This window comes from Artibeus jamaicensis, unplaced genomic scaffold (assembly GCF_021234435.1).
Source record: "Artibeus jamaicensis isolate MK-2021 breed Jamaican fruit bat unplaced genomic scaffold, CSHL_Jam_final contig_1526, whole genome shotgun sequence".
Lineage (NCBI taxonomy): Eukaryota > Metazoa > Chordata > Mammalia > Chiroptera > Phyllostomidae > Artibeus > Artibeus jamaicensis.
This window is the reverse complement of record NW_026521297.1, coordinates 1570764-1592047: the sequence shown is the minus strand read 5'-3', so window position 1 is coordinate 1592047 and position 21284 is coordinate 1570764. Positions and strand designations below refer to the sequence as shown.

The 21284-nt window shown below is 60.5% G+C and overlaps 1 protein-coding gene across 2 annotated transcripts in view; it reads right to left on the bottom strand.

Annotated features, from left to right (window-relative positions):
- Positions 1–17: 17 nt before the first annotated feature.
- SYMPK (symplekin scaffold protein) overlaps positions 18–21284 on the bottom strand; it is a 33266-nt gene continuing 11999 nt past the window's right edge. Inside the window, exons 9-27 of one of the 2 annotated variants that reach the window (XM_053668418.1) lie at positions 20725–20964; positions 17191–17345; positions 15988–16138; positions 14695–14899; positions 13796–13946; positions 12809–13047; positions 11774–11855; positions 11491–11604; positions 10478–10625; positions 9427–9587; positions 7877–7985; positions 7524–7624; positions 6955–7045; positions 5940–6041; positions 2302–2489; positions 1237–1413; positions 946–1041; positions 352–693; positions 18–196 (exon numbers count right to left, since the gene is read on the bottom strand). In XM_053668418.1, the coding sequence (XP_053524393.1) occupies positions 50–196; positions 352–693; positions 946–1041; positions 1237–1413; positions 2302–2489; positions 5940–6041; positions 6955–7045; positions 7524–7624; positions 7877–7985; positions 9427–9587; positions 10478–10625; positions 11491–11604; positions 11774–11855; positions 12809–13047; positions 13796–13946; positions 14695–14899; positions 15988–16138; positions 17191–17345; positions 20725–20964 (2999 nt within the window). In that variant the 3' untranslated portion in view covers positions 18–49. The remainder of the gene's footprint in view (positions 197–351; positions 694–945; positions 1042–1236; positions 1414–2301; positions 2490–5939; positions 6042–6954; positions 7046–7523; positions 7625–7876; positions 7986–9426; positions 9588–10477; positions 10626–11490; positions 11605–11773; positions 11856–12808; positions 13048–13795; positions 13947–14694; positions 14900–15987; positions 16139–17190; positions 17346–20724; positions 20965–21284) is intronic. The other variant, XM_053668413.1, reaches the window with a different exon arrangement.

Here is a 21284-nt window from a genome sequence, read left to right as displayed (position 1 = left end):
CCCGCCCCGCCCCCAACCCCAGTCCCACTCCCCTCCCCACCAAGCCCCGTCAGCTGTTCCCCTTGCTCTCGGGCTCCCCGGCTTCCTCCACGGCGGCAGCGGTGGGGCTGGGGGTCTTCACAGTGTCTTCTCCAGCAGCGGTGAGGGTCTGGGGGCTCCTCTCCTCCTTCGACGTCAGCCCGCCCGCTGCTGCCTCCTGGTGACAGAAGACGGAGCGGGTCGAAGAGAGCCGCTCTCACCTCCGAGCTTTCGTTCGGGCCGAACCCTCCCCGGCGCCCCAGTGTGGGCACCCGACACACGCACTGCACCCCGGGGCCTGGTGCTCTGCCGCCCCGCGGTCGTCCTCCCTACCTTCGGTAGGGGCCCCTCAAGACTGGAGTCCAGCAGGGCGGCCTCGGTCAGCCCCGAGTCGTCGTCCATGCTGATGAAGATGGCGGGGGTCTCACACTCAGGCCCCTCCTCCCGGAAATCCATGGCTTCCTCCGGCTGGGGGGCGGCCTGCGGGGGGCCTGGCCTGGCAGAGGACGCGGATGAGGAGGAAGAGGGGGGTGCTGCCAGGCCCCCAGGCTTCAGCTTCTGTTCTTCTTCCAGCTGCCGCTTTAAGGCCTTCTCCTGGGCCAGCCGTAGGCCGATGAGGTCCTGAGGGGGCCGGGGGGCGGGGGCCGGTGCCAGCGCCAGGGGCTCAAGGTCGTCCTGGGGGTGGGGAAGGACACACGGAAGCTCGGGGACCGGTGGGGGTTAGGACCCAGGCTGCTCTCAGAGGGCGGTGGGAAAGGAGCCACCTGAGTCAGGGAGCAGGACGGGCACTGGGAGAACAGGGCTCCCGTGTGTGTGTTGTGTGTGTATGTCGCCCCCCGCCCCCCCAGCCCCAAGCTTTCAGCAGGAGCCTGCTGAAGGCACGCGGACGGCTGGGCTGGGTGGGAGGCCCGGGCCGGAGACCCTCACCTCTTCCAGGGGCCCTGCGGGAGGCTCCTTGGCCTCCGGCTCCTGCTTGCCGCTGGCCTCCAGGATGGTCATGATGGAGTTGGGGATGTGTGCTTGCTGCGGGGAGAGCAGGACGGGTGCTGCTGGGAGCTCCGACCCAGAGCCCCCTCCTGGACACCCCCGGTCCCTGGTTGGCCCTGACCCTCCAGAACCCTTTACATTCTGATACTGCAGGGCTCCCCTCTGCCCACCTCCAGCCAGCAGCCCCCAGGGCTGGACCCACGGGGCCACCCACCCCACGCCTTGGGGTACCTGATGGGGGGTGAAGGAGCGGACATGGGCCAGCAGGGGCTCCCGGAGCTCTGGGCACTTGTCAAAGACAGCGCCCAGCTGCTGGGGTGGCAGCTGCAGGATGACCTGGAAGCTCTGCGGCTTGGTGCGCTGGCAGCACTTGATGAAGCCCTCCCACACCTTGGGGTACTTCCACACCTGGATGGGCGGGGAGGGGCGGGCGTGAGGGGGCACGTGAGAAGCCACCCCGGAAACTGGGAGAAGGACCTTGCCAAGATGGGGCCTTGCCGGGGCTCGGATCCCCACCATCTGACAGAATCCTCTGGGCTACACAGCCCTGACCTCCCTCCAGAGGACCTTCTGACCTTTGAGTCCAGATCCCAAGCAGCTGGGACAGGAGGCCAATTTGGGGAGGAGAAAACTGACAGTGGCCCTTTCACAGTCCTGCCCAGGCTACGTGTTGGGAGCCTGGTCTCATTTCATTCTCAGAGTAGCCTCCAGAGGGCGCCATCCGCCCTGCTAAACAGAGGAGTCCCCGGGAGACACCCGGGGAGACACCCGGACGTGTGAACCTGCATTTGCCCTCTAAGCCAGATGCTCAGAGAAGTGGGAACCTGTGGGCTGAATCCAGTCTGGGGGCCTGTGGATGAGGCGTGGTTTTTGTTTCATCACGGTGTTCCTAAAAATGCAGATTTCTAGCTTCTCTGGAAAACCGACCACCTTTCAGCTCTAGGCGGCTTCGTGCCTGCGAGCACAGTGGTGGGGGCCGGGGGCAGCCGTGCCTCCCCCAGGAAGTGCACTCCTCAAGTCTCCCGCCTGCTCCTACCACCTAACCTCCCTCCCTCATCTTGTCGCCACCGCCACCTCGGGGCTGAATTAGGACCCCTGGAGGGCTGCTTTGTCCCGGCCAAGGGCAGGGCACGGGGCAGGCCAGCCTGGACGCAGCTTGCCCGCCCTGTCCTGGCTCCCTTGAGGGGGTGGGAGGCAGGCAGCCTAGAGAAGCCGGGGCTCTGCCTCCGGTCTGTCTGCAGTGTCCTGCTGCCCTCGGCCCACTGCCCAGGGCCTAGATGGTCAGGGGCCGGTTACCTGCTTCATGATGAGGCGGGACAGGATGTTCATGACGAAGCCCCCCAGGCGGGGGTACATGGTCAGGGACTGGATGACGGTCCTCATGAGCAGCATGGGCAGGGGGCTCTGCTCCATCAGCTGCTGCATCACCACGGCCAGCACCTCCGACGTGTACACGTTCCGCTCCGCAAAGCACAGGTTGGTGGCTGCGAGGAGGCGGAGAGTGGGCCTGTCCTCTTTGCCCAGCTGCTCCCCAGGGGCGGGAGGTCCACCGCCCTAAGAGAGCCCCAGCCCTGCTCTCTGCCCAAGTGCGGGAGACCAGACCCAGCCTGGCCTTGGCGAAGCTCCGGGCAAAACAGATGACTTCCCCCACCTGGCAGAAGGTCTCTCTCTGAGGGCAGACTGGCTTGGTCCTTGCAAAGCCTGGGGGTTTGCGCAAGGGAAAAGACACAGCCAGCTCCTGGAAGCCCCTCGCTGGACACAGCGGGCAGACTGTGTCCCCTTCCTCTTTGGGGACAACCCTTGAAGGGCTGAGGTGCAGAAGACACTCTGCCAACAGCTGGGACCCGTTCTGGTTTGATCTGTACAGCATGGCACCCCCAGATCTGCAGGGAAGGTGGCTTTGAATTCCATAGGCCCCCCACCCCTACAGTGGACAACAGCGAGGGCCACCCACCAGCAGGCTGGCCAGGGGACTGCCTACGCCCAATCCTGACCAGGGCCTGAGGGCCTGTGCTACTGGGGTGGGGAGGGGACACAACCCAGAGAGCAGTAAGGAAGGGAAGGGTGAGCGGAGGAAGCCTGGGTGCACGTGCGCTCCTGGCTTGGCAGCGGGGCCCCGAGGGCCGGCACAATGCAGACGCCTGCGGAGGCCTTGGGAACCGCTCCCTCAGGAGTGGGCTGTGGCACCCCAAAATCAGCGGGAGAGGCAGTGCTCCAAGCCACTGTGCCAGTGGGGGGACCCCACGAACTGCCTCTGACGACCCTCTTCCCCAAACACCACTGGTCACGTGAGTCTGTCGGCCAGGAAGTCTTTATTGAGCCAGAAGAAAGGCCCCCAAACCTCGAGAAGTTAAAGCAGAACAGGGATGGGCACCAGTAAGAAATGGGGGTGCTCCCGTAGGGAAAAGGGAGGGGTGAAGGCAATGCAGGCAGAGAGGCTGGGAGGAGGGTGGGTGTCGGGGCCAAAGGGGCAGGAGTGCAGGTGAGGAGAGTGCCAGAGCCCACCTGCCAGACCCTGAGGGAGCTCCCCACCCCCTCCCGGGTGGTCCCTGGCTCCTGCCCAACAGCCTCTGGCGTCAATCCCCTCCCCCGCCCTCCCCCTCAGCCCTCTATCCACCCCCCAGACAGCAGGCTGAAGAGTTTTTGGGAAGCTCAAGCTGACCCTGCACCTCCCAGAGGCCCTCAAGAGATCAAGTCCAAACTCCCACTGTGGCCAAACTACGTGGAGATCCCATGTGGGCGGGGCCCAGGCACAGTTTTCTCAAGGATTACGAGCCATGCAGGTGTCTCTCTTGGCCTGTTTAAGTGTTCTTCCTCTCTGTGACTGTCTCTTCCTCTGCCTCACCCCTACTTCCCACTGCGGCCTCAGCTCAGGTGTCCCTCCCCTCCAGGAAGCCCTCCCTGATGCCCCTCACCAGGGCAGATTGGGCTCCCCTTTCCTGCCCTGGCTTACTCCGGGTTGCTGCTATTTGAGGAGGGACAGGGACAGGGCTGCCTCTGTTCCTGCTGTGTCCCTGGCGCAGCCCTGCCCAGGGCTGAACTGGACTGCTGGACTGGAGGACAGGTCTAGTTACAGAAAAACTCACCACGGAAAGGGTGGCTTCAGGGGCAGCGGGCGCCAGAAATTACTGCTCATACTATCAGCTACCGGGGATTCCGCTGCTACACAACACAGGAGGGGACTTTGGGTCTGGAGCTCATGGTCAAGTGGAGTGCCAAGGGCCTGAGTGGAGAAAGTGCCCTGGGAACTGACGGGACCGGGTGCTTGGGACCCTCGGCTGGTCGGGAGTGCAGCAGCACGGAGGCCGCGTGTGGGCCTGGGATGTGGAAGCAGGCGGGGCGCTCAAGGCCAGGCTGGGCCTGGCTGACATTTCCAGGGGGCGGGGCTGGCTCCTGGCCGCCGGGTGTCACCTGCAGCGAGGCCCCTTTCCTCCTGGGGTACTGCTCCCGCCAGGTAAGGTCAGGCACTAAGTCTGGGTCCTCGAATGGGCTCAGTGGGGTGGTGGGGTCTGTGAATCCTCTCGGGTTTTGTGCAAAACCGTGTGAGCGCATCATCACTGAGAATGAGCCCATGACTTTCCTGAGACCATCAAAGGAGCCAGGGAGTGTGAAAGGACTGCCCCGGAGCCCCGGCTGGCGTGGCTCAGTGGACTGAGTGCTGGCTCAAGAATCAAAGGGTCACCGGTTCCATTCCCAGTCAGGGCACAGGTCCCCAGTAGGGGGCGTGTGAAAGACAACCACACACTGATGATTCTCTTCCTCTCGGTCTCCCTTTTCCTTTCTCTAAAAATAAATAAATCTTTAAAAAAAAAAAAAAGACTGTCCCTGGACTCCACGCTGCCTGACCTTTTCGTGAGGGGCTGAACCCAGTCTGAGGGCCCGTGGACAAGGTTTTGTAGCCTCACGGTTTCCCAAAAGCCCAACTAGCTTCTCTTCAACCCCAGGCACCTTCGGCCCACGGTGCTCCCCGCCTGGGGGGTGGGGGAGCCACCAGAGGCCTCGGCTCCTCCTCACTTCCACTGTGGGCCGTAAATGTTCAAAAGCTCCCCTCTGGGCCCCCAAAAGTTGCAGAGAAAACCTGCAGGGCAAGGCCTGGCCGTGGATCACTGAAGGTTATTCCAAGCTGGACAGGAAGCTAAAGGGTCAAGGCGGGGAGCCCCCAACCCTCTTAAAGGGGACAGGAGGAATCAAAGGACAGCTGTGCTGAGTAAAGCAAGTGACAGTGAGGGCGTCTGCCACCACCCCCGTGGGAAAGCATGGCTCCAGACCAGAAACCTCCTTGTGGGGAGAGGGGTGGGGCTGCTGAGGAGAGAGAAGGGACAGGGCATCCCACGAGTGGGACCGGCAGGACCGGCCGGACTGGGAGCCTGTGCCTTCCGCTACCGCTGCGGTCCCATGTGGCTCCGGGCCAGTCACTGAGCCTCCCTGGAACCTCCATTTGCTCGTCTACAGAGCAGAAGCCGAATACTCACCGGGCGGGGCGACCGGCGGGCAGGCCTGGGAGGCCCCGGTGAGCGCACCGTACACAGTGACAGCTGCTGTCACAACACTGCCGATGGTGGTGAGCCTGTCAGTGTGTCACCCGCACCACTGCCCCAGCCCGCTCTCCGGTCCCAGCTGGAGCCCGGACGGACCGGCGTCTCCTCCTGGCCTGCCCGGCCTGGCACCCTCTGCCCGGCCCACTGCACGCACCGGGCGGTGGGCTCTGCTGCTGGGCTCCTGAAGCTGGGCAGGGAGGGGCTCCCCCACTTTCTTGAGGATGACTCTGCCAGCACACAGTCTGTGCACTGTTTTCTTAGAGGAAGTCAGGGAGGGAGGGAGGAGGGTGGGTGGCAGTCTCAGACTGCAGATTCCAGAGGGGGCATGTGGGGGGCTGAGGTTCTTCCTGGGTCCGTGGAGGCCAGGCCACTGAAGGGGGGGTGGGGGTGCCTCACCTTTGATGATGGACTTCATGTCGCACTTGGACGAGTCGATGTTGTGTAATGCAATCAGAAGCTCTCCGGGGTTCAGGGGGGACAAGGCCGAGTTCCCTTCACCTGCAGTGGGGGGTGGGGGGTGGGGGAAGAAGACAGCATGGAAGCCTGAGAGGACGGAGTCCTCCAGACTGGGGGAGCAATGAAGGGAGTCGAGGCGCCCTCTGCTTCGACAGGACTGGGGGACCAAGGGCTAGAGTAGGCAGAGAGAGAGACTGAGAACATGGAGGGCCTTCGGAAGCTTCTCCCTCTCCTCCGCCCCCTCTCTGGGCAGCACCTGACTGGTCTGACCCTTTCTGTCCCTCCCCACCGGGCCTCGCACCCATGGAAGCAGGGCCAGGATGAGCTCACGGCGCGTCCAGCACAGCGAAGCCACACGTGGGCTCTGCTGGCCTGGCCTGGCCGGGCCGGGGACAGGAGGTGGGCCTGCAGCCCCGGTGGCTGGGGGAGACAGCACTCTGCATGTGCCGCTTTGGGGTCCCAGGTACTCGTGTGTTACCAAGCTGTGTGTGGAACGGCCTCCAACAACTTTAGTTTCAGCCACTGGGCTGGCTTTTTTTTCTAGGTTCAAACTTCGGTATGTTTCTTTTTGACCATTATAAAAAAAAAAGCACCCCCCCCCCATAGCTTGAGTGCCTGAGGGGGACCGAGGGCAGCGGAGTCCCAGAAGGAAGACGCTGGAACCGAGGGTCAGCCCCCGGCCGCGCGCCCGTGCCCCCACTGCGGAGGGAGGCACCATCCACATGCCAGAGCAGGCGGCCTGCGAGTGGGGGGGTCAGTGGCTGGACACTGCTGAGTGAGTCGTAGCCCCAGGGAGGTGCATGAGCCTGTTTCTCCTTAAAGGTGGCCCCGGACCCCCCCAGCATTCCACACCTCACTTCCGGGGCCCCTTCCTCCTGCCCGACCACCGGACGGGCCTCCCAGAGGGGCTGAGGCACAGGAGCCGGGGGAGGGGAACGAGGCACCTGCCACCTACCGTGCTGGGTGCCCAGCAGGCGGTTGAAAACCTCTTTCACCACAATGGGGTTGAGTTTGATGAGCTTGGGCAGGGCCTGGATCACTTCTTTCTACAGTGGGCAGGCGGGCAAGAGAACTTCAGCCTCCGGAGTCTCTCCCTCCCTCCGGTCCCTTGGGGCTGAGCTTTCCCCCGGTTCACAGGCCTGTAGCCCCAGCCCCATTTCTCCCTGTCCAGGTCACACGCCCCAGGCCAGTGCACTGACTCCCCTGCAAATGGGGGGGGTCTCGTATTCCCCTCTTCATAAACAAGGAGATGGAGGCGCACTCAAGGCCCCCCAGCCCACTGGGGGTGGGGGGGGCTCCCTGCCTGCTGTGGGCACATCTGCCTGTGTGGCTTCATTAGGTCTCCGGGCAGGAGAAGCAGGCTCGGAGAGGGGAGCAGCCTGCCTGGGGTCACAGAAGTGGCCGAGGCTGAGCGGACGGTGAGCCCGGGTCTGCCAAGCCCAGGAATGTGTCCAAAGCCTCTGACACGGGTCCCCACCAGCCGCGTCCTTGTCAGTGGGGGCCTCTGGGCATCCGGGTCCGTACCTTCTCCAGCCCGTTGAGCACGGGGATGAGGAAGCGGACGTCTGGCAGCCGCTTGTGGTACAAGTCCCGGACCCGCTTCACCAGCTCCGGGGAGGGCGGGACTGCGGGTGGATGGAGGAGGCCCGGTGTTGGGAGTGGAGGCGGGAGGGTGGGCACGTGGGAGAGGAGGGGAGGACACTGCATTTCAGTGCAGGCCTCCTCAGCCAGCCAGTGTTCTAGGTGGAGAGACCAAGGACCGGAGAGACCCAGAAGAGGCCCGCCCCTCTGGAGACCCGGCAGTTTGAACGCCCAGGTCCTGGGCAGGCAGCTGGAGGAACAGGGTGACAGGTGGGGGGTCCCGGGGGGGGGGGCACCTTTATCTGTGAGGCTGTGCAGACATCTCGTGACCAGCGTCTCTGCCCCCTTGGGACAGTTTTCCACCAGGAGGAGCAGCTCTGGAGAGTTCATGCCCATTCCTCGGATCTAGAGGCAGAGAGGGAGGACAGGGAGGGCCTGAGGGGGGGGCGGGGGCGCTGGGCCATGTGGGCAGGACCGAGGGGCCCGGGGCGCAAGTTCAGGGAAACCCCAGGGTCAAGGGCAGGGCGGCTGGCGAGGGGAGGAGGTGCTGGGGCTCTGGGGTAAGGACTGGTGACAGCAGACCTTAAAAGTTCTCATTGCTAGAACCGGAAGTCTGATCAGATGAATGCTAACTAAATCTATATTGCTGCCATCATTTTGCAGTATAAGCAGGTTAAATCATTATGTCGTACACCTTAAACGAATACAGTGTTCGATGTCAATTTCATCTCAATAAAACCGGGGGGGGGAGGAGCTGGTGGCCGCGTCCGGAGCTGGGGAAGGTGGGGAGGGTTGGAGCAGCAGCGTCTGGGTCTCTTCCGCCCAGTCTCACACGATGCAGCTCTGGAGCCTTCGCCAGCACCAGCCTGCTACCCAGCAGGCCGTGTCTTTTCTCTGTGTTGTCTCTACTTAACCTGAACTTCAGCTCCCAGCTTGTCCTTTGATTTCTCGATGAGGCACTTTTCTGGCTCCTGAAGGCATCAGGACCCCTACCCGCCCCCTTCGATGGAGGTCAGGGGCCAGCCTGGCCAGTTGTTCTGAGCAGGGCTGGGCCTGTGGCTGCCCGTACAGCCTGCCTCTGTGAGCGCTCAGCACAGAGCAGAGGGCACCTTCCTCTGCCCGACATTTACAACCGCACGTGGACCCGGCCAGTCTTCGTCTTGGAGGAGCTCACAGTCCAGTGGGCCCACCTTCCGGGTGGGGAGCGGAATCTGCTTCCTCCTCATAAGGAGCCTGTTACCCCCACGTTACAGGGAAGGACGCGGTCGGTTCTGGGGGTCGCAGGTAGGTGGGAATTTAAGATACCATACTTTCCTTTTAATTATGTTGGGAATTACCCACAATAAAAAAAAATTCAGAGGCAGAGACAGGAAAAAGTGGTTTCCAATGCAGCTGCAACGGGCAGGACAGACATTCTGCATTTCAGGCCTAGTCTGCAACTGAGTGTAGACTAGACCTGTGTGCAGGGTCGCTCTCGGGTGGGCGACCCTGTGGCTGCAGAGGCTGGGAAAGGCCAGTTACAGAACGAGCCAGCGACAGACGCTTACACGGAGCCCTGACCACAAGCTCGGGGGACATTTTCACAGGAGCGCAGGTTCGCAGTGACAGGGGGAGAGGCAGAGCCCGCACCCAGGCCTGTCCAGTGCCACACTCTTGACCACAGGGCCCCCTGTTGTTTTCTCAGCAGCGGGTGACCACGTGGGACCCAAGGCTACGGAGCAGCCAAGCGTAGCGAGTCGGGCCTCGCGGCTTAGCTCCGCGCATGTGCGGATACCAGGGGCGGGGCTGCAGTCGGAGCTCAGCCCCGCCCACGGTGGGCAGGGCCTGGTGAGCTCAGGGTCCTCACCGGCTGTTCAATGACCCTCAGCACCGTCCGCTTGATGTCCGCGATGGCCTCAGTGTACACAGCTGCCAGCTCGTGGATCAGCTTGTGGTTCTGAGGCAGGAGGGCCAGGTAGAGGTACAGACACTGCTTCACCGTCTCGTCGGTCCAGGGCGCTGCCACCTCTGGTAGGGCAGGGGATGGATCAGGCTGGCCCCTCGCCCCTCCCAACCGCTTCCCACCCCTGGTGTCTGTCCCTTCTTGGACTAGCACAGGAGGGAGCTGGGCCCGGAAGCCAAGGGCAGTAAACCAGTCATCAGGGAAATGGGGTGGGACCAACACTGTTCCATAAAAGCCTCTGTTGGGAATTCCCACAGGGCAGCCAGGTCTCTCTGAAGTGCAGTTCTGACCCCGCCCCTGTCCCCCACTCAGAGCCCCCCCCCCCATCACCCTGCGCCCTCGGGATAAACTCCTGGCTGGTTCCTCAACCTGCTCTACCTGCCAGGACATGGGGGCGTGACTCCTACCCCGGAAGGCTCAGGCCACGCCCCACTTCTGACAGACCCCCACGTGGGAGCCTCTGCATGTGCGGCTCCTTTGCTAAAAGGCTGCTGCCCAGCTCTCCTTTGCACACCATCTCACCCTCCAGTCCCCCGCATTGGGGCCGCACCGGGCGCCTGTGCTCCCCTCCACAGCCCGAACCTTCCAACTGAACAGCCCGTTCCTTGGAACCCAGCCCCCCCCCCAATTCTGGGGGAAGAGGCCTGCAGTGACCCTGCTGGCCCTCCCCAGAGCCCTGTCACCTGCCAGCTCTCCTTGTCCCCCAGCTCTCAGCATTGCCCCCTCCTCCAACACCTGCTCCCTGACGCCTCAGGCTGGGTCAGGTGCCCTCGGGGCTCCCGAAGCCCCTTAGGTTCACCACCCCAGGCCTGCTGCTTCCAGTTATTAATATGTGGCCGTGAGCTTCCCTAGCAGGCTGGGCAGGCTCGGCCTTGATCCAGCTGTGCCCAGGGCCCGGCCCAGAGCCTAGGACCGGGCACGTGCTCAATACACGTCTGATGAATCTGCACCAAACCTGTGTCCTTGTCGGCCCCAAACAGCACGGACGGCGGGTTGGGGTGGACCAGCAGCTGCAGGTAGTTCAGGGCAAACTTCTCCACGTACTCTCGCAGCTGTTCCTTCTCGTACATGCGCTTGATGAACAGCAGGGCCTGGGAACGCACCTGGGAAGAGTGATGGCGAGACGCTGGAGCGGGAGATGGCTGCCCTGCACTTGGCAGCACCGTGCGCACAAGCCCAGGCTCGAGAGAGGCCAGGCCCAGCTGAGGCGCTTGTGCCCAAGGCCCGTCAGCCACTCAGGGTCCAAGTGACCTCGGGGTGACTCCTCCTGCCCTGCTTGCCATGCCCCAATCAAATGGAGCTGTCCTTAGTCCCTCCAGAGCGACGGCAGCCTCCCTGGCCGTGTCCTGTCTCACTCAGACATGCCCTGCGGGGAGTCATGAGAACAGACGGACTGGTTTTGGACACTGCTCTGTCCCCGACAGCACCACAGGGTGGAGCCAGAGCGTGCGGGAGGGTCTGCTGAGTGAACGGCCTCAGCGCCCGGAGGGAGTGGGTGAGAGGCTGCAGCAGGGATGGGCCCAGGGCCCGCCCCATCGCACGCTGCTCCCTCCGCCTAGCACACGAATCCACTCACATTCCAGATCTTGGCTCACACACCCCCTCCTCCGGAAGCCCTCCTTACACCGACTCCCACCCGCCCATCACACGGGCCAGGGCGCCCAGCCATGCGTGCTGCTCCTCTCCTGCGCAGCGCCCCCACCCTGCACAGCGCCAGCCTTTAGGAGGGGCTCACCAGCACGGGTGGAGCAGAGCGAGAACGGGACTGCCCTTCCTGGGGAGGGGGGGGGTGCATACACATGCGCACAGTCTAAGCAGCACTGTGACGTCGCACATGGAAAAACCACCACCACCCCAACAGTGCTGCAGCCAGAAAGGCAACTTCCGGGGCGCGTGACTGAGGCCAGGCTGGCTACTCGGGATAGCGGAAGGGCTGTGTGCAGCCGGGCACGAAGGGTGGGGGGTCACCTTGTCCTTCTCGTGGGAGCTGAGGTCCAGCAGGACATGCAGGTACTGGAACTGGCGGGACGGGCGCTTGAAGATGAGGTCTCGAAGAGTGGACATGCCCAGGTAGGTGCGACTCTGCGGCAGGACGGGGGGCCAGAGCTGGAGCCGTCTGGAGCGAGGCTTTGGGGTGGCTCCCCTGCCTGGCTCGGGTCCGCACTGCGCCCCCCAGAGCCCCTCCCACGAGGTCTGGGCTGAGTGCCCCGCAGCCCCCACGCGGGCTCCGGGACCCGGGCACCGGCCTCACCTCGTCCTCGCAGTACTTGCGAATCACCTCCAGGGCACTCTCCGTGATCAGTGGCGCCTCCAGCACCACCTTGGTGAAGATCCTGCCAGACAGAGGGACAGGGAACAGCTGCAAAGAGGCCACCGGCCCCCAGCTCGCTCAAGCCTGGTTACGGAGCTTGGCGGGGAAGAGAGCAGCAGCCAAACGGGGCCAGCTGGCTGACCTGGGCAGAGACTTCACCTCTGTGAAGCTCAGCTTCTACCCTTTGTCAGTGGGGACCCCACTCATTTCATACACAACGGGAGGGAAGGACGGGGGAGGTGCTATTTCAAATGTGGCGGCCGTTTGAGTCGGTGCTGGCGGGTGAGGGGCCAGCCACGCAGTGGGGCGGGGGAATTCCAGGGAGACAGAGAACAGTTTAAGTACCAGGCCCTGAACTTGACACATTCAAGGAACAGAAGACAGAAGGCCAGTGTGGTCACCTAAAGTTTGGGGGCAACAAGGGAGGCTAAGGAGGTAGGTTCTGGATTCCACAGGGTCTCAGGGCAGGGGAAGGAGCCTGCAGCTGATCCCAAGAGCAACGGAGAAGCAAGGGCGGTTTTTCGAGGGGAAGCAGCCAGACGGCATTCACATGAGAACCCGTCAGCTGGCTGCAGTGTGCAGAACGCACAGCGTCGCTGGAGGCTGAGAACGGACAGGAAGGTACAGAACGCACTCAGGCGAGAGGTGCGGGGAGAGAAGTCGATGCCCAGGACATGCCTGAGGGGCAGGCGCTGTCATTTACAGACAAGAGAACGGAGGCCCAGAGGGGAGGGGAGGGGCCCGGGCGGTCAGAGAGCCCACAGCAGAGCAGGCCAGGCCCCGGGGTGTGACCCACAGCCCACGCTGGGCTGCTGTCCCGGCCACCAGCCAGTGGGGAGAGAGGGGTGACACCGGATGGGCACCCGAAGGCTGACAGGTGGTGAGAAAGAGGGAGGCGGTCAGGGACCAGGGAGGAAAGGCAGGACGCAAGAGGGCGGCTCCCGGGGGCCGGCAGGGGCAGGGCCGTCCCCTTACCCATCCTTCTGGTCAGGCTTCTCCTGCAGGCCGGACAGCAGGCGGATGAGGCAGTCCTCGTACTTGTCCAGGGCGCCCGAGGCCCCGGCTGCCAGGTAGGCGTTGTACTCCTGGTAGAGCCAGGCAAAGGCCAGGTCCAGGCGGGCCCGCACATCCTCCAGGATGAAGGCCAGGACCTCCGCCTTCAGGCCCGAGTCGAACTGCGTCACCAGGCTGGCCAGGATCTTGACGCGTGCCTGCTGGGAGGGGACGCGTGGGTCAGCACGGGGTGGGCGGCCCCGGGCCCCCACGAGCGTGCCTTCGAACTCCTGCCCAGGTCAGAGGACCCCAGGGCAGACCCAGTGCTAAGTGAGGAAGGCAAACTGAAGAACTTTATGCCTCGCGTGGCCTGTGTGTGGGGGAGAAAAATGGAGAAAGGAAAACCAATCATCACAATAAAAGGAAGACTTTCTAGGAGCAGTGCTCACATACACACCGAGAAAGACCCTGAAGGGCTCCCTACTTTGTACATCAGTCTCCTCTAAGGAGGAGAATGGGACACAGATACCCCTGGGGCCTGGAAATAGGCCTGTAGCACAGTACGTCCGTATACTATGTGCTTAGTTAAAAACAGACTTCAAACGATGGGAACACAGTCACCCAAAAGAGGTTACAATGCCAGCAGGAGACAGCATCGGGACTTAAGCCAGGTGTGTCTGACTCAACAAAGAGCAAGAGTAAGAAGAAGGTCGACCCGCAAGGAAGACGACAGCGGCCCTCAGTCCTGCGGCAGGCGCGCCTGTGCCCACGCGTCTCCTCCCTGCACCGCCTGCGTGGAGCTGCTGCCGGTGCCTCCACCTTCCGGGGAGGACACGAGCGAGGTCGGGAGAAGCAGCTGGCGCCAGACCCGAGGCTCGAGGCCCTGCAGCCGGAGAGTGGCCGAGCCGGGAACTGGAGCCAGGCTCTGGGGGGAGGGGCTGGAAGGGTGGACAGGGGGTCGGGGCGCACCTGGGCCGCCCCGCTGCAGGCCACCGCCTTCTCAGCCCGCAGGATCCGCTTCACGGCGCCCAGCTTCATGGCCTCCACCTGCGCGTCGGTCAGGGGCTTCAGGACGTCGCTCAGACGGAAGATTTTCTTGCGCCCGCCGGCGCCCGCCAGCCTGTGTGGGAGAGACGGACAAGGACAGACTCGGACACTCTTTCTGGAGCTGAGGCTCACCCGGTGACCTCTGTGGGCCGTACAGAGACCCCCCCACGGCCTCTCCAACTCCCCGTGGCCCCGAGGCACGGCAGAGCGCAGAGCGATGAGCAGGAACAGGACGCTGTCTCGTTTCTGTGAAGGGCGTCTCGGGGGAGGGGGGGGGTCTGAATGCAGACGAAGGACGAGGTGCACAAATCCCCCGCAGAGAGCAGAGGAAGGGCAGACGCCCTCCAGTGGGGACCTGCCGGCTGTCCAGGGAACAGCAAGAGGGGACAGAGGGCCTGGGGGTGGGGGAGCAGCCGGGCGAGGCCCTGGGAACAAGCCCTGACTGGCCTCTGGGTGGGGCCGGCGGGACCTGGGGTCCATGAGGGAGGTAATAACAGTAACAGTCACGACCAGCAGCACTTAGGGCACGTTGAGGACCACGGTCACTCTCAAGCCCGAGAGTTAATTACCTACAGGTCACCCAACTCAAGCTCATTCTCTGTTGATCCTTAGAGGCAGACACTATCGCCCCAATTTTACACACTGGGGCCACTGGGGGAGGTTTTCATGGAAAAGAAACAATTGAGGCTCGGTGATTACAGCGCTGACTCTGGAGTCAGGAGGACCCTCGTCCCGACCCACCTGTCTCTGTTGCACACACACACACACACACACACCACACGCAGGCCCCGTCTCATCCCAGCACCCGCGGGCGGACTCACCGGGGCTGTGTGACAGGGATGATGGGCTCTGGCCTTCTCTTGGCCTGGGGGGCCTCCTCCTCCAGCGTGGACATGGCGCTCAGGGAGCCCACCACCGAGATGGCCTGGCCCTGGACCGACAGGCGTCGCTTGATCAGGACGCTCTCGGGCTTCGCCACCTTCTCCTCCTTGGGCTCCTCCTTGGACTGCTTGGTCTGCTCCACACCTGAGGGGGCAGCAAACGGGCTCCAGCACGTCTCGCCCACCCAGGAACCTGCTGCGTCCAGGTTCCTCTAAGCCTCGTACACACAAAACTCATCTAAATCTGCAAAATGCGTTCCTTGCACAGGTAGGCCTTTCATCACTGTGCGAGGCCACAGCCGGGCGCCAAGCAGAAACATTCCTCGCTGCCAGAAGGAGCATCTTACTGCGCGGCATCCGTGGCAACGGCCACACCCTAACACGTGACCCAGCAAGCCCACTGCTGGCACAGACTGGAGACAAATGAGGGCACACGTGCATCGGAACACGCACGCCGGTGTTCTCTGAGGCTTGTCCACCACGGCCCGAGACCGGAAGCCACCATGGGTCTGTCTGCACGGGGGTGGATAAACCAACGGTGGCCTGGTCACCTAAGGGAATCATGCTGAGCAAGAAGAGATAAACCACTGGCTCCCAGGACCACGTGGAGGAATCTCAAAAACTTCTGCTGAGCAGATGAAGCCAGACTCTCCACGATCCCATTTCTATGGAGTTTGGGACTAGGAGGAACCCTGATCTACAGAGACAGGAATTGGAACAGCGTCGATCTCTGCGGGCGGGACGTGTGAGTGCTGACCGGAGGGAGCGGACGGAACTTTGAGGAGCAGCAGAAACGTCTCTCTCCTCACTCTACCCTCCTCCGGGTGGTCGTCGCACTGGTGTGCTCACTTTGTGACACTTCACCAAGGTGTGCATTAAGGGTCGTGTGTTTCCCAGCACAAAGTTTGCACCTCCGTAGCACCGCTAAAACGGGGACACACCCGAGGCTCAGAGAGGTTAAGGACCTTGGCCAAAGTCACACCGCTATTGGTTGGATGGGACAGTCTAGTCCAACTCAGACCTCAGACCCAGGTCTGTTGGATCTCCAAGCCCAGGGCCTGACATACTGAGCACTCAGAAGACCTACTGTGGGATCTGTGCTTACAGACGATTCACATTTGAGTCTCACGTGATTTTCATCCGCACCACCACGAGGAGGGGCTCCTCCAGGAAGGCGAGCCCAGGGGGCACCGTGCCAACCTCAGGTCTGGGTTAGCTCCCTGTGACACTCACCGGGCCCCAGTCCTGCGGCCGTCATCTGCGTGGCCATGAGCCGGGCCAGGTGCTTGATCTGGGCTTCGGTGCCCGCGGACTCCACCGGGGTGTAGATGGCTTGGAAGGAGGCAGGCATGGTCTCCGGCAGGTACACCATGCTGATGAGGACCTGTGGGGTGTCCGGGAAGAGCAGCCCCTCCTTGCTCACCGAGTAAGGCTCCACGCCCAGCCCAGGGGGGATGTGGCCATGACTTAGACAGACTCGGGCCTGCTCTCACGGGGCTCAGAGCCCGGGGAATAGCCAAGAGAGAACGAGTCGAGATGCCACGTGGTTGGTGCATGATGTAGAAGGAAAAGGGGGGGAGGACTGGGGGGCAGGTCAAAGGGCTTAACATCCGGGTTTCTGGCTTGGAAACTAGGAAGCTGGTGTGCCAAGAACTCAGGAGTGGGCACAGGCCTTAGAGGATCATAGAGAGAAATTTCATGAGTTTGGTGCTGATGTGTGGAGTGTGAGGCGCCTGCGGAACGTCCAGGAGGGAAAGATGCAGGAGGCGGCTGCGTACCAGGCCCAGGGCTCAGTGGAGAGAGCTGAGCTGGACAGAAAACGCCTCCTCACCGCCCTCACGACATTCCCCTCCATTCACACAACAACCAAAGCCTGGGCATCCTCCAGGCTGAGGGGAGGGAAGGCTGAGGGTGACTGCCGCCCGGGTGGGCAGAGCGCCCGAGAGGAAGGTTCGGGCGCTGCTGCGGTTGGAGGGCTGACGTGAGACCCGTCCACCCCAATCCACCCAAACCGGCAGTTCTCTCTGCGGAGCGGGGTATCTGAGAATCGGAGGAAAATGAGGGCCATCCCGCCCCCCAGTGCGAACCCCACACCACCCAGCACACAGGCCGTGGAATCGCTCACCGGGTGGCAGACCTCCTGCCCCCTTCAAAGGACAGCAGAGAGAGAGAGAGAGCGAGAGGGTTTGGGTGGGAACCCTGACCCCCTAAGCGGGACTGTAAGGGATGCTAGCAAATGACCCCCGGCTGGAGTACAGATCAGAGAGGTCCAGTCAAGGGCAGCCGGGCCCCGCGGCCCACCCCTTCTCCACTGAGAACAGAGAGGTGCTTCGGGCCTGGGGCGAACAGCGGAGGTGAAGAGCGTGGAACGGAAGCAGGAGAGGGACGACGGACGCCCCTCCCGGCCCCGCGGGGACGGGCCCTACCCCTGCTCACCAGATTGGCCACGTTGTCGGGCGTCAGCAGAGGCTGCAAAAACTCGGCTGTGATGTCCGTGTCCGACTGGCCCGAGATCTGGGCTGAGGCCTTTGAGGTCCCCGACGGGCCCGGCTCCAAGTCCTTGTCCTCGTCATCTTCCCCCAGGTTGGGCTCTGGGAGAGGGAAGGAGACGAGACGCTGCCCGTGGAGAGGCAGCAGCAGGCCCCCCTCCGCACAGGGGGCCCGGCGGCCATCGAGAGCGGTGCAGTGGACGGGGGCCCGGGCTGTACGCCCCTGGGGACCAACTGCCTCTCTCTAGGCCTCAGTTCTGACCTGGGAAGTGGGAGTAAAGCCACAGCGGTCCAGCTGATCACACTAACCTCCAAGGAGATGCAAAGGTTAACTAATAATTTTCAGAGGTTTACTGTTTAAAAACCGCTATCTTTGAAATAGCGCTCAGCTCCACAAGGTCCACAGAAATGCAGAAACAACCTAGTCAGAGCATGTCTGCCTCTGTGATCGACAAAAGGGAAAAAGCCAGGCTCGTAGTCCTGGCTGTTAATAAAGGTGTGAGGTGCAGAGCACAGAAATGTCAACCGGTACAGCCCTTTGGAAGGGCAATTTGCTAGAAGGTCCAAATTGTATGTATTTTTAAAGATTTTGTTTATTTATCTTTAGAGAGGGAAAGGGATGGAGATAGAGAGGGAAACATCAAGGTGTGGTTACCTCTCATGCGCCCCCAACCGGGGACCTGGCCTGCAACCCAGGCCTGTGCCCCGACTGGGAATCAAAACCAGAGACCCTTTGGTTCGCAGGCCAGCACTCAACACACTGAGCCACGCCAGCCACGGCCTAGCAGGTAGAATTTTAAATGTGCACACTTCTTCAACAGAGCAATTCCACTTCTGGTTACCCACCGGTTACCAACTTAGAGCTGCACCTAGGTGTGGTGTGCAGAGAACTCCCTGCGGCGCCGCCTGCGCAGAGGGGTGGGACACGGTCCCCATCAGCCCGTGCTGAGCAGGCCGGCTGAGTGCGAGCACAGCAGCCAGAGTTCACGGGGAAAAGAGCCAAGTGTCTGAACCTCAGCGAAGAAGCTTTTATAAACAATCATGTTCCTTGAAGCCGTATGTATAAAAATGGAAAAAGCCGAAATGTTCACTAGGGCGACGATTTAAGTAATTCATGGCAGACACAAGATGAAATGTCATGCGGTCTTTTGAAAAAGTCTGCCACGCTGCATGAACCAGGGGCATACGCAATCCCGTTACAGAAGAGCAGACAGACCAACAGAATGGGCACGTCTCAGAAGTGCCCACGGCTGACAAACGTGGAACAGCAGCACACGCACGAGAGCAGACAGGCCTGTGACACGGTGTGTGCCCAGAGTGCTCACACCTCGTCCAGGGCTGGGGAGAGTGGAGTGTGTGAACCCCAGTGCAGCCTTCTGGGAAAAATGTCGGCACCGGTCGTCAAGAATTCAAACGCGCCCAGTGGCAACGAGCACGTTCAGTGGTCAGATCTGATTTCTGAAATTATCCCCTACTTAAAAGAAACCGGGGCTCCTTAGAGAAATGGTGGAATCCAAGGCTAGGGTAAGGAAAATATGTACGAGATGAACCTGGACTATCTTATGTCAAAAATAAGAACTGCTCAAACACACTTAGGAGCCACATTACAGGGACATAGCAGCCAACTCAAAAGCTCAATATTAAGGCAATAATGAACAGGAATAATATTTTGTTCCTGTACATTAAGGGGAACAAAATGAACGACAACATGCCCTGGCTGGTGCAGCTCAGTGGATTGAGTGCGGGCCTGCGAACCACACAGTCGTGGTTCGATTCCCAGTCAGGGCACAGGCCTGGGTTGCAGGCCAGGTTCCCACTGGGGGGTGCATGAGAGACAACCACACATTGATATTTTTCTCCGTTTCTCCCTCACCCCCTCTAAAATTAAGTAAATAAAATCTTTAAAAAAAGACAACAGTAGTGGATCATGATCCAGAAAATAAATAAGACATAACACATCCCATTGATAATAAAGCGGGGAGATGGGAAAAAATGAAAAACTCTTCCTAACAGCAAAATGCCAACTAATCAATCTAGAAAAAAAATCTTGTCAAAACCAACCATTACAGCAATAAAACATGTGGGCAACAATCATCAATAGATGCCAAAACGACTGGGTCAAAGTTTGAAGAAAAACAGTATTTCACATAGTGCCTCCCTCAGCATATTATGTACAAAGGGAACTTAGAAAAGTTATTTATTTTTAGAAAGTGGGGGAGGAAGGGAGGGAAACATCAACGCATGAGAGATATTGCCTCTCACGCACTCGCTACCGGAGACCTGGCCCACAACCCAGGCATGTGCCGTGACCAGGAATCGAACTGGTGACCTTTTGGTTTGCAGGCCAGCACTCAATCCACTGAGCTACACCAGGGAGGGCGAAGAAGGGTACTTTTACACCAGAGAAACCGAGGGATCTAGTTCTCCTCACCAAAACGGGACAAACCGACGCCATGTGCCTCTGGATGCCGTGCAGGGGCTGAGGCATCACTTCTGCAGGCTCCTTCCTGCCCAAGTGCACACCAGATGCACTCAGGAGGCAAGAGCAGGCAGACCCACACAGAGGGACACGTGACCCGCCAGCTGCCCTGGGCTCTGCACCATGTTAAGGTTGTGAAACAGAGGAAGGCTGAGGAATTGACTAGGGAGACTAAAGAAACGTGACAGCTAAGCCCTGCCTGGCGTAGTGCAGTGGATTGAGCGCAGGCTGCAAACCAAAAGGTCACTGGTTCGATTCCCAGTCGGAGCACACGCCTGGGTTGTGGGTCAGTGTGGCCACGTGAGAAGCAACCACACACTGGTATTTCTCTCCCTCTCTTCCCCTTTAAAATAAATAAATAAAATCTTTAAATAAAAGGATTAGGTAGATTTCTACGTGCAGATACAGAAAGAGCTCCAAAATGATCACTCAGCAAATTAAGGTACATAACACTTTTTGTTTTGTGTGATTATGGAGGGAAAAAAATCCCTTCCTTACTCCTTATATCAAAATTAATTCCTTATTTTTTTAAATTAAAGAAAAAAAAAGATTCTTTCATACATGATCTACAAACACAGACGAGTGATTTAAAAAAAGTGTTTGGAGTCAGGAAGCTTGCCAAGAGTGATATCACTGATAAATAACGCAACCATTGAAGAATTACTTCAAAAGGAAAAAACCCACTCACATGAAATCAAAGAAAGGAGAAATTGACACACAGGAGGCTAAGTGTTAATACGTGGGCAGTGGTTACCTTCGGGAAGAGGGGCAAGAGGGCGACTATTTTTATCTTGCTCCTTTCAGTATAATTTAAATAATTCAGTTACTTTTAAGTACATTCTACACTCTAGTAATTCTAACTTGACATCGTTTATTATGTCGTCCTATTTACACAACGTAAATTATAACGTGAATGTAAACGCAGCTTACGGCTGAATGTCAGAGGCTGAGCATGTCAATGAATGAGGCCCGTCCCGGTCACCCCCTCCCACCAGGCCTCACCCAACTTCATCTTCTTGAGCGAGGAGTCCGCGTCGTCGCGGGGCCGCTTGCGGGCGTCCTTGCTGTTGGGCATGTTGCGGGCGATCTCGGTCTGCGGCGTGCCCAGGTCCACCAGCAGCGTGGTGATCTGGGCCTGGAACTCCAGAGAGGCCGGGTGCTTCAGCACACTCAGCAGGTGCAACTTGAGGTTCTTGCGGACGCTGCTCACCTGAGACTTGGCCAGTGTCGGGGGCAAGTTGGCTGAGGGAAGGAACGGGAGCGTTCTGCTGTGGACAGAGCTCGTGGGGCCCGCGGGTCACTTCCCGCGCCCCGGCAGTGGTCGCAGACACCTGTCTCCCAGGAAAGTTCCTTCACTCTCGAATCTAACAGGTCGCCCTCCCCGCTGTACCAGCTTATGCTTAAAACCCTCGAGACAGTGCCGTCAGTACCGGTCAACCTTAATGCAAAGGGGAAACTTACCCTTCCTTTCATTAAACACAGTCTCATCGCCCTCCATCTCTGGTCTGGAAACCGATACGCCTCCCCTGGGGGTGACTATAATCACCGCCTTCCCCTCCACA